General features: G+C 36.2%; 1 protein-coding gene across 1 annotated transcript; it reads right to left on the reverse strand.

The window, feature by feature from the left end:
- Window positions 1-1,695: 1,695 nt before the first annotated feature.
- LOC113117249 (centromere protein F-like) lies at window positions 1,696-16,232 on the reverse strand. Its single transcript, XM_026285787.1, is given in 21 exon segments — window positions 1,696-2,277; window positions 3,944-4,104; window positions 4,247-4,684; window positions 4,833-5,007; window positions 5,118-5,279; window positions 5,462-5,596; window positions 5,677-5,829; window positions 5,915-7,921; window positions 8,169-11,308; window positions 11,437-11,572; window positions 11,696-11,818; window positions 11,973-12,101; window positions 12,203-12,328; window positions 14,596-14,798; window positions 14,923-14,988; window positions 14,991-15,186; window positions 15,327-15,418; window positions 15,507-15,619; window positions 15,777-15,943; window positions 15,945-15,974; window positions 16,071-16,232. Coding segments are annotated over 21 exon segments (8,112 nt in total). The 3' UTR covers window positions 1,696-2,079.
- Between the last annotated feature and the right edge of the window lie 470 nt (window positions 16,233-16,702).

Raw genomic sequence — 16,702 nt, forward strand, 5'->3', positions numbered from 1 at the left:
AAATAGTTCAACATCAGTAATGTCAAAGGTAGTTATTTACTTGCTGCGTAAAGAAAAGATAAACCATCTGCTACTCCCTTACCACACACCATTATAATTCCATTTATGTTCACATAACAAAATTCAAACTTAGAAACAGAACAGCAGATGTGTATAGAATTTTGCTGCATACAAATCTCTTTATATTGTATTTGTAACAATATAATCAATGTTATTCACTGCATCTGTCAGTGGATATAAAGCTGTGTTTGATCAGTGTACAGCAGATGTGAATTGCTTTTGATAATATCAAGTTATATTTATACATATTTATATTTATTATACTGTACACATAGTCTAGTCGTGACCAGAAAGAAGGGGATTTATTATGGCACCACATTCTGATTCTAAAAATGTCTCTGTGGACAGTCAGATTTATATTTTCTATTAAAGCTGTCTAACCTGAAATACTGAACTATGATCTAATCCAAAGGGCAGCACCTCAAATTCAAAACAATAGTTATAAATGTCAACTTTCAAGAGGTGCAATATAATATAATAATCTGATGTTATGGAGGAGACATGCAATTTTGCTAGCACAAGTAAATTGTATAAATAAAAATGACTTGAGTTCTCATTTTCAATTTATTACATATATTATGTAGAATTCTGTACTGTGCAGTGTTGACAGTATCTGACTGGTAAATCACCACAATGTCTCTCATGCAATCAATTTAAAAACTCACACGTTATGTGATAAGGAAATCTGTGGAGTATTACAGGCCCTATATGTGGTATCATTTTGCTGAAATTATTAAAAGATGACATGACATGATGTATTACTGTACACTGATGCACCAGCAGATACTTCACTGGAGGATGTTCTTGCTTTGCACTGCAAGATAATATGTGCAGTATGCACTTATTTCCAACAACAAAGATAAATCATAAATACAGCAAAAACTGATGTTGCATTAACTAAAACTATTACAAATAGTACTAAAACTATATATCTCAAAATAAATACTATAATTGTGTGTATGTATGTATCAGTGCTGTGAAAAGATTAATTGCTTTCCAAAATAAATGCTTTTGTTTACATTATGTATGTGTGCTGTGTATTTTCATTATATATAAATACACACACACACACTATACATTATACACTAATCATATCATGCTGGAGAAATAACATTATTATTAGGTAAGAAGATGACTATAAATTTGTCTACAGCTACTTTATAGTTAAACTAAACTCAAGTCAGTTAACGCAACATGGATTGGCATTAATAAAAAGGATACATTTCAGCGAAAAAATTTGAAAAATAGTCATGATGAAACACTCGTTGTGCATTCTATCATTCGATAGTTTAACAAGTCTGGATTTTCTCCCCAAATGCTCTGAATTAGACCTTATCCAAACCTCAGGGGAGATTTTCAGACGGAGTATAAAAGCAGAGGTATTGATTTACTGGGCAGACCTATATTGAGTCAAAACCTGAAATGATTGAGAATTAGATGCCTGCTCATTATGTGTCCAATAAAAGTAGACATCTGTATTAGACAGTCTGCATATAAATCTCTCTATATTATACAGCTTAATGCTCTCGGGCTGTAATTTATCATTCCTTAACAATAAAGTCTGTTGCAATTCTTGTGTATGAGTAAACAGCCAAATGGCCACTTACAGAGAACAGAAGCACACAAACAAACATATTTGTAAGGCAGAGTGAACTTTAGTAAAGTAGTAAGAAAAAGCAATGACATGGTAAAATGGAGTGATTAGTTGTAATATTTCTAAAAAGAAAAGGAAACAACTCAAAAGGATAAAAAAAACAGGTCAATAGAATATATACAATGAAATGATACAGCTATTCTGGATTAAGGATAAAACATAAATCATTTTGAAACAGTGAAAAAGAAAGACAAATGAGATACAAGATAAGAAATCAGAAATGTAACAGAAACAAAATACATATGATACAGCTGCTCTTGAAAAATATTTACAAAAGGTAAAAAGCCAGTGCATAAACATTCAGAAAAATATAGCATTTAAAAAAAAAAAATTAAAAATGGGAAATTCACATGGCATCCCACTTATCACTGAACTTGGCAGTTGTCGTTCTGTTTTGGGGAGGCACTGACCCATTCTTTTTTCTCTGGGGTCTTTTTGAAGCTGCGAGAGCGCCTGCTAATTTTCTGCTCTATAGCAGGCACTGGGCTTTCACAGCTGTTTTCCCGTGGACTGTTGGTGAGTGGAGATAATACAGCCGCATTGCTCTGGATCGCCTTAGGCACCTGGACCAGAAAGTACATGAGCATGATGTCAGGAGCGAGCAGTGTTGTGCTGCCAAGAATACCCAGCGGCAATATCAATGTTCAAAACAACTCGTACTTTACACTTCTCCGGCGAAGTGTCAAGATGTGGACAAATGCAAATAGATAAATATAAATTCTTGCAATCAATCAATCTATATTCTCTCCTCTCCAAACCTATACACCCAGCATGTAATTTAAGGAGAAGAATGAGTGCTCAATAGTAATTGAAACCTGGCTGTGCAGCAAGCTGACTAATGGTTTGCTCATCCTCCCCATGCACCTTGCCAAAGGCTCGCATCTGTTTCACTTGAAGCTTAGCAGTTCATTAAGAACTTCAGCTTTTATTATAAATTAAATAGGTCTGCCAATTCTAGAAAAACTAACTTATGTTGAAACACTTGCTTTGGAACTAAGGGCCAGTCGTTTGAGGTTTTCTGCGCAGAAATGTTTATGCAATGTTTAAAAAGCATGGCCAATAGATTCACTTATATTGTAACGCTATTCAATTACAAGTACCTCGCTGTAACTTATATTCTTGCTTCCTATATTCTATTTTTGTATAAACAAAAATATAAATGACAATAACAGTTAATTTGTGTGGTCATGCAGGAATGCAGAACTTCAGCCTTCATAAAAGCTTAACTACATCGAGAGTCGGGTATTAAAGTGGTGAATTGTATTTCTGGGGCATAAAAGTTACTCTACAGCATGTGGTCCTGACTCCTCTTCAAATCTTAAAGAATAACTGGCAAAATCTCTAGGAAATGGTGACCTGGGGTAAGATGACTCGATTATTAGAACTTTGAATGAAGTCAAAAGCTGACAGGAGAGCTTTAATGCTTTGGAGCACTTAACTTCTTTTCATTTAATCTGAAATGTCATGCAGAGTTTCATTTGGAAATGCATTCATAGTCAGTAATTTTAAGAGCGGTAAATTAGTTAACTACAGACTGCATTAACCTTTCTGAGGGTCTGTGAAGCCCTCCCATGGTTGAAGAATGACTAAATGTTTTCATCTACACAATGCATTTTTAATGGTATTCCCTCATTTTTGTTCTTACAATAACTTAAAACACTTCTAGCTCTGTAATTATTCTGGTCTGCTCTTACAGTTTGTTATTACTGTACTGCCAATACTGTTGGCTGCAAATTGCTTGTATTTTTCCAAACCTGTAAATTGCAAATACAGTATTGAACATTTTGCCAATGTTTGACACATTGCATGAAACCACCATGGTATTACAATTCACTTAAAAACGTAACTTAAAATATATAACGTAAAAAATATTGTATATGTAGTTAAATAATATTAAAATCTCAAATTATATGAAAATGTTTAACCTGAAATAAATGTGTGTCTGTGAGATAATAATAATAATAATATTAATTATACAGGGCCCATCTGTGCCCTATAATGAACATCATCATAAAATAGCAAATATTAGATCTTCCTTTTTGCTTATGCACAATGGAATATCGCCATTGGAAGATTTATATATACAGTTTTTAATATCACACAGACATTGGTATTGGAATCAATACTATCATCATCAATTTGAAGGAAGGAGAAGTTTATATTGAAAAAAGTTTCTTCATTATTTACTTTAAAGATGTAGTTACAGGAAATAGAGGCAGTTCTACTCACAGGTTTTAAAGTTCTGCCCTCTGCTGTCTGTTTTGAGATTTGCACAGGCTGCTCTGCTGAAAGTGCAGCCACTCGGGCGGCCAAACGAGGGCTGCAGCGCTGCACTGTGGTTCTGCGAACGATGAATGGACTCATCTCTCCAACTGGAATATCTGCAAAACCTGTACAGAAGGACGTGATGTAGATGTGTAAAAATAGCTATCATTAACACATCCCTTTCATTTTGAAAGCTTTACTGAGAACAACTATGAATGTACCCTTGATGTGGACTACAGCGAATGACAAATCGCGATAACCTCTCACCTTTCTGAACAAGTTCAGGCAAACCCTCTGGTCTGAAATCCTCATCGTCTACATCTAGTGTGGCTTTAGGTGTGGCAGCCGCAGCTTTCAGTCTCTTGGTGATGCTGTGCAAGGCTTCCTGTGCTTTGTTAGGAGTGTCATCTGCTGCTCTCGGTCTCTTTCCTGCTGGCACGTTTGTTTTGTCTTCCACTGGTTTACTGTTCTCCAGGTCAGTTTTTTCAGACCTGAGGGACCTCCTGGTCTTGGGGGTCTTTGTCTGGGTGCTCAACTGCTTGAGCTGGTTCTTGAGGCTTTCATTGGTCTCTTCCAGCTTGTGAACTTTGACCATGAGGCTGCAGTATCGGTCCATGCTCTCATCCGCTTCACAGCTCTTTTCCTCCAGAGCTTCCCTCAGCTCCTGTAGTTCTTTTTGCAGGTCGTCATTACTGCCGGCATCACCTGGTAACAAGATTTCCAGAGAAATGTATTTATTTTAATTATTATTTTCTTTGTCTAAAACTTTCAACTTGTATGGTGACATTCCAATGCAAGTTGCTATATAGTTTACTATATTTGACCAAGTGCTTATCTTGTGTTTTGTTCATACCTTGCTTCTGTGAGGCCTGCAGTGCTGCTATCTGTTGTCCCTGCTGCTGAAGTTCTTCCTGAAGTGCCTGCTTCTCACTCTCCAGCTGTTTGCACGACTTCATCCACAAATTGATCTTACTCATAGCACTGTCCTTCTCTTTGGACAAGCGCACAACCTTTGAGTCTAACTCTGCCTACAGGGACAGACCAATAAATATGACGGTTAATTATTTGACTAAAACTTAAACATTGAATAGAGTTGTAAAATACTTCTTATATATTACAGTAACAGGAAGAACAATACCTTTTCTTTTTCACAAAATTCTAATTTGTTTTGTAACTCCTTGAAGGTAGAGTCCACATCTGCATTTTGAGACTTGAAGCTATTGAGGTCTGATAGATACCGTGCAGCCTTTTCTTCAACCGCCATACTTTCTTCCTTCAGTTTATTAAGCTCCATCTCATTCTGTAGAGAAAAAACATAAGAACTAGATCAGAAATACTGTAAATATTATTACAGTTCAAGATATCACTTTTCTATTTCTATTTTAAAATATAAAAGTTTTAATTCTTATTATTATGCATTTTTACCATAACATACAGTCCTACTTATAAAAAGCACATTGTTGCAGTGCTACATCTGCTCACCTGCTGCTGTACATGTTTCAGGTTCTCCTCATGCCTCCTGTTGTTTTCCTTTATCTGAACATCATGACTTTCCTGAATTTCAGATACATTTTTCTGTAAGCCATCTTTTTCTGCTGTCAGTGCTTCTATGCTGAGCTGGAATGCACAAAAATGGTGTGTAAGTAGAGACTGAACATTCATAAAGACAGTAAAACACGGTAAAGGAGAATTCATACCTTGTATGTCATGATTTGTTTTTGAGACTCCTGCAGTTGACAAGTCAATATATTTTGATTAACCTCCAAAGCATTCTGTTTTTCCCTTTCCTCACACAGTTGTTGCTGATGTTGTGTCTGGAGGTGCAAACTGCTCTCATGTAGTGCATTTAACTGAAAAGGAATATGAATTAATTAATATATGTGAAATAAAAACCAAGAACAAAATAAGAACAATTAAAGATGACAAAAAAAATACCTTTTCTGTTACTTCTGAGTTCATGAGCTTCATAGCATCAAGTTGGCTCTCCAGATGCTGGATATTATTCTCCAGAGAAGTTATACTTGTCTGCAGTACCTCTATTTTGGTAGACTGCATCTGTGCCATCTCCTCCAACTGTGCAATAGTAGACTGCAACTCAACCTTGTCCTTTTTCAATTCATCTCGCTCTTCTTGAATTGAAGATAGTGCCTGCAGCTCATCTATTTGTGACTGAAGTCGTGCGTTTTCTTTGCTAAGCTCCTGCTGCTTGTTTTCAAAGTCTTTCAAGAGCAACTGGTTGGATGAACGAAGATCTGCTTGAAGCCTTTCATATTCAAGGACTCTTTGGGAAAACTCTTTGTTTTCTGATTGCAAAGACAGCAACTGAGTGGTCAAATCCTGTGCTTTTTGTTCTTTCGATTCTACTTCTGTTCGACACTGCTGAAGTTCCTCCTCCATGGCATCAACTTTTAAATGGAAGTCCTCAATTATTTGTTGCTGGTTTACTGTTGCCTCTTCCACAGATTTAAGCTTTTCAGTAGCTGCTTGGTTGGACAACTGCAATTCATCAATTAGGTAGTTCTTTTGTTGAAGTTCTTGCTCAAGTTTATACTTCTCCTCCTTGAGACCTTTAAGCTCACTGACCATCTCTTCAATTTTCTTGGTAAGCTCTTGTGTTTCAGCCTGTACTTCCTCAAGCTCTTCTTTGGCAGTCTCAGCTTGAAGAATGGCATCCTCAAGATTTTGGTCAGAAAGTTCTTTATCTCTCTCGAGCTTTTCAATGGTGTCCTGAAGAACATCTGCCTTCCTCTGGGCAGCTTTGAGCAGCTGACTCATGTGGTTCTTTTTCCGTTCATCAGATTCAATTCGTACCTTCAGTTTTTCAATGCCCTGTCTCATCTGAGCTACCTCCTCCTGAGTAGAAATCAACCTAGAAGCTATTTCACCTTTCTCCAAAAGGGATGATTCAAGTGATTGGGACAGCCTGATATTCTCATGCTCAAGTGAATGGATTTTGGAAGACATGTTTTCAGACTCTCTTGAAGTAGAATTCTCATTGCTCTTTAAACCATTCAATTCACTTAGCAGATTTTTTTTGTCTTCACTCAAAAGAGCCACTGCATTCTCAAGATTTTGAAACCGTTGAATGAGTTGCTCTTTTTCTTTCAGCAGAACATCAATTTGGTTAACTGTCACCTCATTTTTTCTCTTCCCAATCCTAATGTCCTCTTCTAGCTCTTTTATAAGTTCTCGTGTATCGGTTTCTCTCTTCTCCAGAAGCTCAGCTTTTTCTTTCCACTTCATTAAGGAGAGATTTTCACTTTCCCTTTCATCAGCACACAAAATAAGCTCTTCTTTAAGTCGCCCACCTTCTGCCATAGTTATATTAAGCTGTTGTTCAAGGCTGCAATTTGTCCTCCTTGCAGCTTCAAGCTCTGCTGCTTGCTTCTGCTTCTGTTCTTGTATCTCTTCTATGTCAGCCTCCATGGACAGGATGTGCTTCTCTAAATTGGCCTTCTCTGAACGCACTCTTTTTAGTTCACTCTCATTCTGGAAAAATTTCTCATTCCACTCACCTTTTGCCATCTCTAAGCTTTCCATCATCTCCATAATATCTGAGAGCTGGCATTTGGAGGTCTGCAACTGTAGTCTAAGTGTATCAATCTCTTCAGTCAACTCTCCAATGTGGTTGTTCAGTTTCTTGTTTTCTTGTGTAATGGACGTCAACTTATCTGTTCCATTTGTCTTTTCTACTTCAATTTCACGAATTTTTCCCTCCAAGTTCAAGCAAAAATCTTTTCTAGCTGCCATTTCCGATTCCAAGACTTCAAACTGGGACTGCAAATGAACAAGCTCTGCTTCTCGCTTTGTAAGAGTTTTCTTAAGTGTTTCAAGTTCCACAAGTGATGTTTCACTTTCTGGGCTAATACCTAGTGTGGAGTCTGACTGTTCAGGTTGATGCAGTATGTTCTCTTGTGCTTCATGTGTCGTTTTTTCCATTTCCTGTTTAAGATGGTGAATAAATATGAATACAAATGAAGAAAAATCAGAAAAAAGCAGTGCTTTAAACATTTTCAAAATGCAGCAAATTTTCATTTTCTCATTTATTTTGTATTGGTGCTATTGTAAAAATACGGAGATCAGTCAGTCATAACCAATTTCCTTTTTTGTCATTTTACTGATTTTGTTCATAAACTCTGAATTAAAAACAGAGATAATCTGACATTATGTTGTGAAATACATAGGTTACCTGGGAGGGTTCAGTAGCCAGCAAGGAGGATGATGCAAGGTCCAATTCCTGAAGTTGTTGCATGGTTGCCTCCAGTTGTGAGGACAAGATCTCTGTGTTTTGCTTTTCTTCTTTAAGTTTGGCCTCTAACTCATTTCTTAAACTGAGCATTTGCTCCTCCACCCTCTGGAGCTCTTTAGCATGCTGTAATTTGAGTTGCTCTATTTTAATTCCAGTTTGCTCCTCCATGGTTCTGATAGTCTCCTTAAGAACATGAGACATCTCCTCAAGCTCCCTGGATTTATTTAGCATTTGCTCTTTCAGCAGTATTTGTTTGTCATCCTCATCTGATGACAATGTCGTTTGGGCCTCTTTGTGCGAATCAAGATGCTCTCCAGGTGATGAAATACCCAGGACAGCAATATCTTCTTCATAGGGCAAAATAGATGTGTTAGCAAATGGCATTTCACAAATATCTTGATCATTCTCATCTCCAGTTTGTTCTTTTTTCAGTGTGTCTGCAAGAATCTTCTCAGATTGAAGTTGTTCTATGCAAGTTTGCTGTTCTGCAATTTGAGATACCAGTGAATCGTTTGACTGCTTTAATTGATCTATTTCATCACGGGAATTCTGGGCTTCTGCTTTTAATTCCTGAAAACTGGATTCCAACTTAAGTTTTTGTTCCATAAGATTGTTATACATTGCTTCAAGGTTTGCCTGCTTACAATTCTCTTGCTCTAGGGAAATTTTGAGTGTTTCATGGGCTGCACGTAAAGACTTCAACTCACTAAATAATGCAGAGCTGGATTGTTGTTCTTTCTGTGTTTCCCCCAAACATGCAGATAGCTGTGACACTTCAAGTGCACTTTTTGCATAGTCTTCTTTGACAGACTCGATCTCTGCTTGTAGGATGGACTTCTGTGCCTCACTATCAACTAATTTTGTTTCAAGAACACTAATGTTGCCTTGCAGTGCCTCTACTTGTGCTTCAAATGAATTAATGCAGGATTCATTATCTTCAAGATCCATCTGCAACATTTCAAGCTGTACTTTGATTTTGTTCATGTTAATGTTTTTTTCATTCAGTGCCTCGAACGCTTTAGCTTGTTCAGATTGAGCCTCCTGAAGTTTTCCTTTCACAACTTCAATCTCACAGGTTTTGGAAGCTTCTTGGCTTTTTAAATCTGCTAAAGCAGCTTTGAGACTTTCTATCTCCTGCTCATGCGGAGATGCAGTTTGTTTCAAGTCTTCAAGTTCCTTTGCAACTTTCTGAAAGGAATCAGTGACCTCCTTGAGCTGGTCCACAGATAAGTCAAGATTTTGCTTCAACTTTGCCTTTTCAAGAGCATCCTCCTCTAGTTTCTCTGAAGCATTTCTGGCCTCTAAACATTTGCTCTGTAATTCTGCCTCAAGAACACTGATGTGCTCCTCTAAACTCTTTTGTTTTTTAAGATGAGTTTCAATTTCAGAAACATGAGTTTCAGATTCCTTGTTGTGTCTTTCAGTGAGCTTCTTGATACTTGTCTCTAATAATGCTTTTTCTTCAGAAATGTTTTGTAGTTTTATTTCCAGACTTAAATTCAGCTCTGCAGATGAGTTGACTTGCTTTTGAAGACTTTCTAGTGAATTCTTTAGTGTGGTGGACAAATTATTTGAGGCTTCAAGCTCAGTTTGCATTAACACAACATTTTCTTCCAAAGCTTCTTTTTCAGCAAGTGCTCCTGCCATTTCAGAAACCTGTTTAAGAAGATTTTCTTTCTCTTGACAAACAACATCATGGGATTTATGGAGGCTTTCATACTTATCATCTAGATCATTAGCTTTATTTTCGACCTCTTGTTGTTTCACTTTGAGTAGTGCATTATCATGCTCTAAGCTTGATGCCTTCCTTTTTTCTTCTTCTATATGTTCTGCAAGAGTCTCAGCTATTGCCTTCTGATTTTCCAACTCGGTGGCGGTCTGAACTTGTAGTTCCTTGACTTTTTCCAGGGAACTTCGGGTTTCTTCTGCCTCAGAAACAAGACAATTAAACTGTTCTTCAAGAGAACAGAATGCCTTATTCTTTTGTAGCAGAGATTCAACTTCAAGAATAAGATCTCTTTCCCTCTCTTCCACTAAAGACACTTTTTCTGCTAGATCTTCTCTGACTTTACAAATATCATCATACTTTCCTTGGATATCTGCATTTAAATCTTTTTGACACTTTAGGTCTGATTCCAAGAGGGCAATCTTCTCAAGTACCTCCTGCAGGGATGTTTCCACATTCAGTTTTTCTTGTTCCAGCTCTTTGTTTTGTACAAGGAGGCCTTCACATTCTTTAGCTAACAAGTCTTTCTCCTCTTTAAATTTCTCTAGCTCCTGCTCTCGCAAGGCAAAGGTTTCCTGAAGATGGTCAATCTCAGTTCTGTTCATCTCAATAATAGAGTCTTTTGATTTAGCCAGGTCGCAAGCACTTTCATATTCAGCAAGGAGTTGACCATGGGCCTTCTCCAATCCTTCCACCTTAATTGTTTCTTGATTCAGTTTAGCTTCAAGCTCACTCACCTGCTCCTGCATCAGAGTGATTTGTTGCTTCAAATTGTCCATTTCCTTATTATGTTTTTGATGTGTCTCATGTAACTGCTGTTGAAGCTCCTCAAATACTCTACCTTTTTCCTCCAGCTCCACACATTTTACAAGCAGTTCACCTTTGAGTGAATCAATCTGACCAGATAGGCAAATCTTCTCATTTTCTAAATCCTGCATCGTTTTCTGGAGACCATCATTAGCATTACTGAGTTTGGCTTTATCATTCTCCAGATCTGCAATTTTACTCAGCATTTCTTCACGGTTGGATTCAGTGTTATTAATCAACTGTTCCTTTTCAGTTTTCCACTGCAGTAGAGCCTCAAACTCTTTCTTCATCTCAGCAGTTTCTTTCTGACAGGAGTTTGAGGTCATTTTGAGCTCTTCATTTTCTTTCTCCATAGCACAAATCTTATTACCTTTGAGTTCAACTTCATGAACTAGTTTTTGCAACTCGACCTGACTCTTCATATTCTTTGCTTCTGTTTCAGCCAGAGTTTTCTTGGCATTTTCCAATTCTTGAGCAGATGATACACTTTGATGGTCCAATTTTTTGCGAAGCTGAGTCAGTTCTTCACTCTGGGTTTGTGTCTTAACTGAAAGTAGCAAGTAAAAAATTATAAGATGAAGTATTTCTATAGATTCTTCTTGAAATCATTGTTTTTTAAGTTTTATACTGCAATACATTTAATTGGTAAATTTTTAATAAGCTTTTGAAACATACCTTTTAAATCATCCACCATTGATCGGTTTTTGGCAAGGTTTTGCTCTGTATTTTGTTTTTCCTCTTCAAGTTGTTTGACTCGTTTCATTCCTTGATCTAACTGACAACTGAGAGTATTCTTTTCTCTCTGCAACTCCTAGGATGAGAAGAAACAACACATTCAAATGCTGCCATGTTCTATAAATTAAATCTGTTATAATTAATTGAAAACAAGCAAACTAATACCTTATCTTATATAACAGATACCCATGAAACTTACATCAAATTTCTTCTTTAATTCTGTCTCCTTCACTTGACTGGCCTGCAATGCCTGTTCAGACCTGAGAAGTTTCTGTTTCAGCTCCTCCAAATCTTTCTCCAGTCGATTCTTTAGAGCAGTTACCTTTAAAACCAGTGACATTTTGTTGTGATTATGCATGTTTGGGTTAAGTAACTCGAGAGAGAGAAAAAAAAAAAAACAGAGAAAATGTAATGTACAGAAACAAGTTGTTTATAACATGCCTAAAACATTATTCATAGCTGAATTTTCAAATTACCTTATCCATATCTGACTGCAAAACATTGTACTCTTTTTTGGCTTGCTGGATTTCCATACTCATTTTATTTTTCACCTGGTTAAATTGCTGGTCAAGAGTTTGATGGGAGCTTTGAAGTTGTGCAAGTTCCTGAAATGAGCGAAAGGAAACATTTTTTAGTTTGAACTCATCCAACATTCAGAAATATAAAACATATGTTAAATTAATTATAATTGACAGTAAGACAAGACCTTTTGACTCTCTCTCTCCTGGTCCTTGATTTTCTGCTCCAAAGATCTATGCACGCTTTCAGCATTATGTCTCTGACAGTTCATCTCCTCTGTTACCTGCTTCAGCTTCATCTCAAGAGATGAACACTGAGGAGCCAAATCAACTAAAGATTAACCACTAAATTTCACATGCCCAAATCACAACATAAAATAAGTACAGTGGCCTCTATAAGTGGACACCTAACATTTGAATATTTTGATACATTATACATAAAATATAATACATCAAATATTTAAACATCCAAACCAAGTGGCAATTATTTGTAATAACTAATCAAAGCTTTGAAGCAAAATATTTCAAAATAATTAATTTTCCTGAAAGTTTGCTTTTAGGTTTTGCTCTGCCTAGCTTTCAAACTTACAACTAGGCAACAAACTTCAAAAATGTATTATACTGGATGCAACATGATTTGAAATTGTGTTAACCTCGCTGGGTGCAAATAGAGGATATGGATCTTTTTCACATTTCTGGGTGTCTCACCAGCGGAAGTTGTCATAGTTTTGGTAATATCTTAGAGTAGTGAATGGGAGAGTACCACAAATAGTTTTTTTTTTGCATTCCCATTTGCTCAATTGCTTTGATGTCGGCTGTCAGAAGAGAGAACGATGTTAAATTTACCATCCATCTCATAGAAACACTCTACCATAAGAAATTACTAGTTTTTTTTTAACTTGATGAAGGGATGATATAATATAAAGTATAGTGTTATAAAAGTACATACATTTAAAAAAAAATATATATATATCTATCTATACATAACCTTTCAAGGATTTATGATGATGATGACCACTGAAGTGCGGTATCACAGTCTTGTGAAAAGGGTCCCTATGTTGTTGCCAGTCATGTTAATTTCTTTGCTCAGTTCTATCCCTTCCATTCATAGTATCTTGATTAAAAATCTGATTGTTAAACATTCTCTGAGGATTTGGACTCAGTTCCGCAGAGCTCTACAGCTTCAGAGTCTTTCTTAAGCTGCACCCATTGCCAGTAACATTTCTTTTCCACCCTCTCTTTTTGATGGGGTCTTCAATATTAGAAAGTCGCAAGGTTTGGTTTCAATTGACCAGCTATTTATAGATAATAATTTTGCTTTGTTTGACCAATGTATTATTTTTTTATTTTCCAAGTTCATATTTATTTCATTACTTTCAAGCACCAAGCTTTGCCTGTGAACCTTTTTCAGAGTTCCCCTCTGCTCCTCCTAGTGGTGTTTTGGAAGGTGTTTTATATCAGCATACATGTATCAAGCCCCGTTCACACCGCCAGTGACACACAGCGACATAATCCCATTAATTTTCAATGAAGAGCTGACCATTGGCGAAGGAATGTAGGCATGTCAAGCGACAAAAGTTTAGAATTTTTCAACTTTACGCAAATAAGCAGCTAATTTCGCAAGCGACAACCAATGGGAGTGAAGTCAGTGGAAAGCATGTGATTCATCTGCTGTAGTGGAGTGTTACGGGGTAACTAAGCAACCAGCAGTGGGAACACCCAGTAGTGATCTCAACTGCCAGCAACAAGCAGTGAAAAATACACCTCTTCGGTTAGTTCTAGACACAGGGTTTAGGCTTATTAAATTTAAGGTGGTGCATCGTATTCATTGGTCCAGGGTACAAATTAGCAGAATATTTCTGGAGTTGGACCCCACCTGTCTGTGTTGTGTTGGGGAGCCAGCCTGTTTTATTCTTTTTGGGCCTGCCCTAAGTTATTAATTTTTTGGCGGAATTTTTTTAAGTGTTTCTCAGAAATATTTACAACAGCAACAGACCCCAACCCTTTGACAGCACTATTTGGGGTTCTTCCAGGGAATGCGAAACTGACAGTTTTTGGGATGGATAACATTGCATTCTGCACACTGTTAGCTAGACGGCTCATACTAATTAATTGGAAGTTGCCATCTACTTTTTGCCCTCAAAGATTAAATTTGGAATTTGAATGAAACCCATTTCTGGAATACTTTGAAAAAGCAGATTCTGGATAAAATTTGTTTTGTGTTTCTCCTTTTTTTTCTTGCTTGTTTAGATTCTTATTTTTATGTTTATATTATTGTGTCTATATGTTTATAGGTAAATGGGCATTTATCATGCTTGCTTGTTTGTGTTTTCTTTCCCCACTTTCTTAATTCGATAATTGACTGATACTTGTATTATGCCTTGAGATGCTTATGTTCTTTTCTTTAATAATAATAATAAAAAAGTGGTTTTAATATTTTGTAATATTATACAAAATACATTTATATATTTTAAGTGTTTTAGGTCTCCAAGTACTTTTCTGGGGCCACTGTATATAACATAACTTAATATGACATAGTTTAAAAGATAACAAAATACAAATGCATTAAGCTGACCTATACCTTAGAAACTGACTGCTCATACTGTCCTGTAGCCTTTGTGAGTTCATCTCTGGACTTGCTGAGGAGTTTGTCCTTTTCTGCCAGATCTTTCTTGGCCATTTCGAATTGACTTTGAATTTCACTGAATTTATTGATCTGATTCTTCATTTCCTTCTCTTGAGCCTGAAGACGGAGCTCTAACTCTGAAACCCTTGACCTTAGATCTGAGTAGCATAAGGAAAAAAAAGGAAACAAAATGTTACCTTAAGGCATATTAAGGATTATCACTCAAAAGCATATTTACATGTACATCATGAAAAATAAATTCACCTGTAGGGTCAGACCAACCTTGATTTATATTCTTAAGCTGTTCTGTCTGCTGTGATCCAGTGGTGTCACTTTGAGTGCCTGATGGAATTGCTGGTGGGGCTTAATTGGCGTGTCATCGAAAGACCATGACATCCCAGAGGGTCCGTTTCTTCTTCTAGAGGGTGTCTCCATCACAGTCAGAGACTGATGACTGTGTGTTTGGTCTTGCTGCCAAGGGAAAATTGAGGACCCTGTCTGCTGTCTTGCAATGTCTTTATGGCTCACTACAGACTGGTTCAGAAGCTTCAAGTGTTACAAGAAAGAGGTGCATTTTAACTATTTAGTAAATTAAAATAATAACAAGCAACTCTTTTCACACACACAATAATAATAATAATAAATAAATAATAATAATAAATAATAAATAAAAATATTTTACTTACTTTTACATGCATAACTTTAATTTCAGCTTCCAACCTTTTCCGCTCCTCAACCTCTCGATTGTACTTTTCCTGTAGGTCATTTATTTTTGAATCTGAAGATGCAATTATTACAGTGTTACAATGTGTCACATTCATTATGAACAGCATTTTTTTTTTTTCTTTCTGTAACTTATATCGTACCCTGTTGCCAATGATTAGATGTTGCAGGGGTTGCAAAAGTTTTCTGTGGTGTACTAAACTGTTGAATTTCTGAAGCATGTGAAGTTTGGGACCATTCAAATTCATGCTTGTACCTGAATGAAAAAGGTCAAATTAGGCCAAGATGAGTCATATTGTTTACAATATGTTTCAATATCTGAACGTTATTCAATTATTTACTTATACATTCAAATGTTTTTATTTTTATTATATATACAACATGCACAACAGTATTTAAAATTGTCCACTTACTTTTTGACCTCTTGTTCTAGTCTATCAATCTGCTTCTTGGATGAGTTAAGTTGACCCTCCAGATAATTCACCTGTTGCTCCTTTGTTTGGATGTCATGTGTAAGTTTCTGTCTGGACTTTTCCAGACTTTCACAAGATTCTACCAAAGACTGATTTTCCCTCTTAAGGGGCAGATGCTTCACTTTTCTCACTGTCCATCTGTAACGAAATATAATACACATATGATGCAAATTTAACTGCATTTATTAAGATGCAACAGAGGAAGTCTACTCCATTGTTTCTCAGGTAACTGACCTTTTGCCTCTGTTTTTGTAATGTAGCTTCAAGGGAATCTAGCTGAAACTGTTTCTGCTGTCTTTCTTTCTTTAACTTGTCTAGTTGCCCTTCAATCTCTTGGATCTTTTGTAAGGCCTTTGCAGGAAGGCCATCCTTCCACTCTTCTACAGCCCAGCTCATACTTGCTTAAGATTCGGTGTTGCTCATCAAAGACACTCTGGCATGCTCTGAAAAATGCAATAAAGTAGACATTTGTTCTGTAAAAAACCCTCAATCAGCAGCTTAAACATTATAAAATCATGTACAACATTAAATAGTATAAAAGTGAAAAAATAAAATACAATTATATAAAAAAACCATGTATATATATATATATATATATAATATATATATATATATATATATATATAACAATTGATCACATACAATAATATACACAATTCAAATTATTTAAAATTATTATTACAGTTCAGTGTGTTCAGAAGTATTCACACGATTTAATGTTTTTTTTCAGTTTTCTTAGTGCGTTTTTCATTCACATGATCAGATACAACTATCTAAAAAAATATTTATTATAACGTTAAATATTGTTAAATTTAGCATTCACTGCAGTTAATGAATGGAGAATACAGCATGGTTTCAAATTTATT

The sequence above is a fragment of the Carassius auratus genome, chromosome 17 (genome assembly GCF_003368295.1).
Source record: "Carassius auratus strain Wakin chromosome 17, ASM336829v1, whole genome shotgun sequence".
NCBI lineage: Eukaryota > Metazoa > Chordata > Actinopteri > Cypriniformes > Cyprinidae > Carassius > Carassius auratus.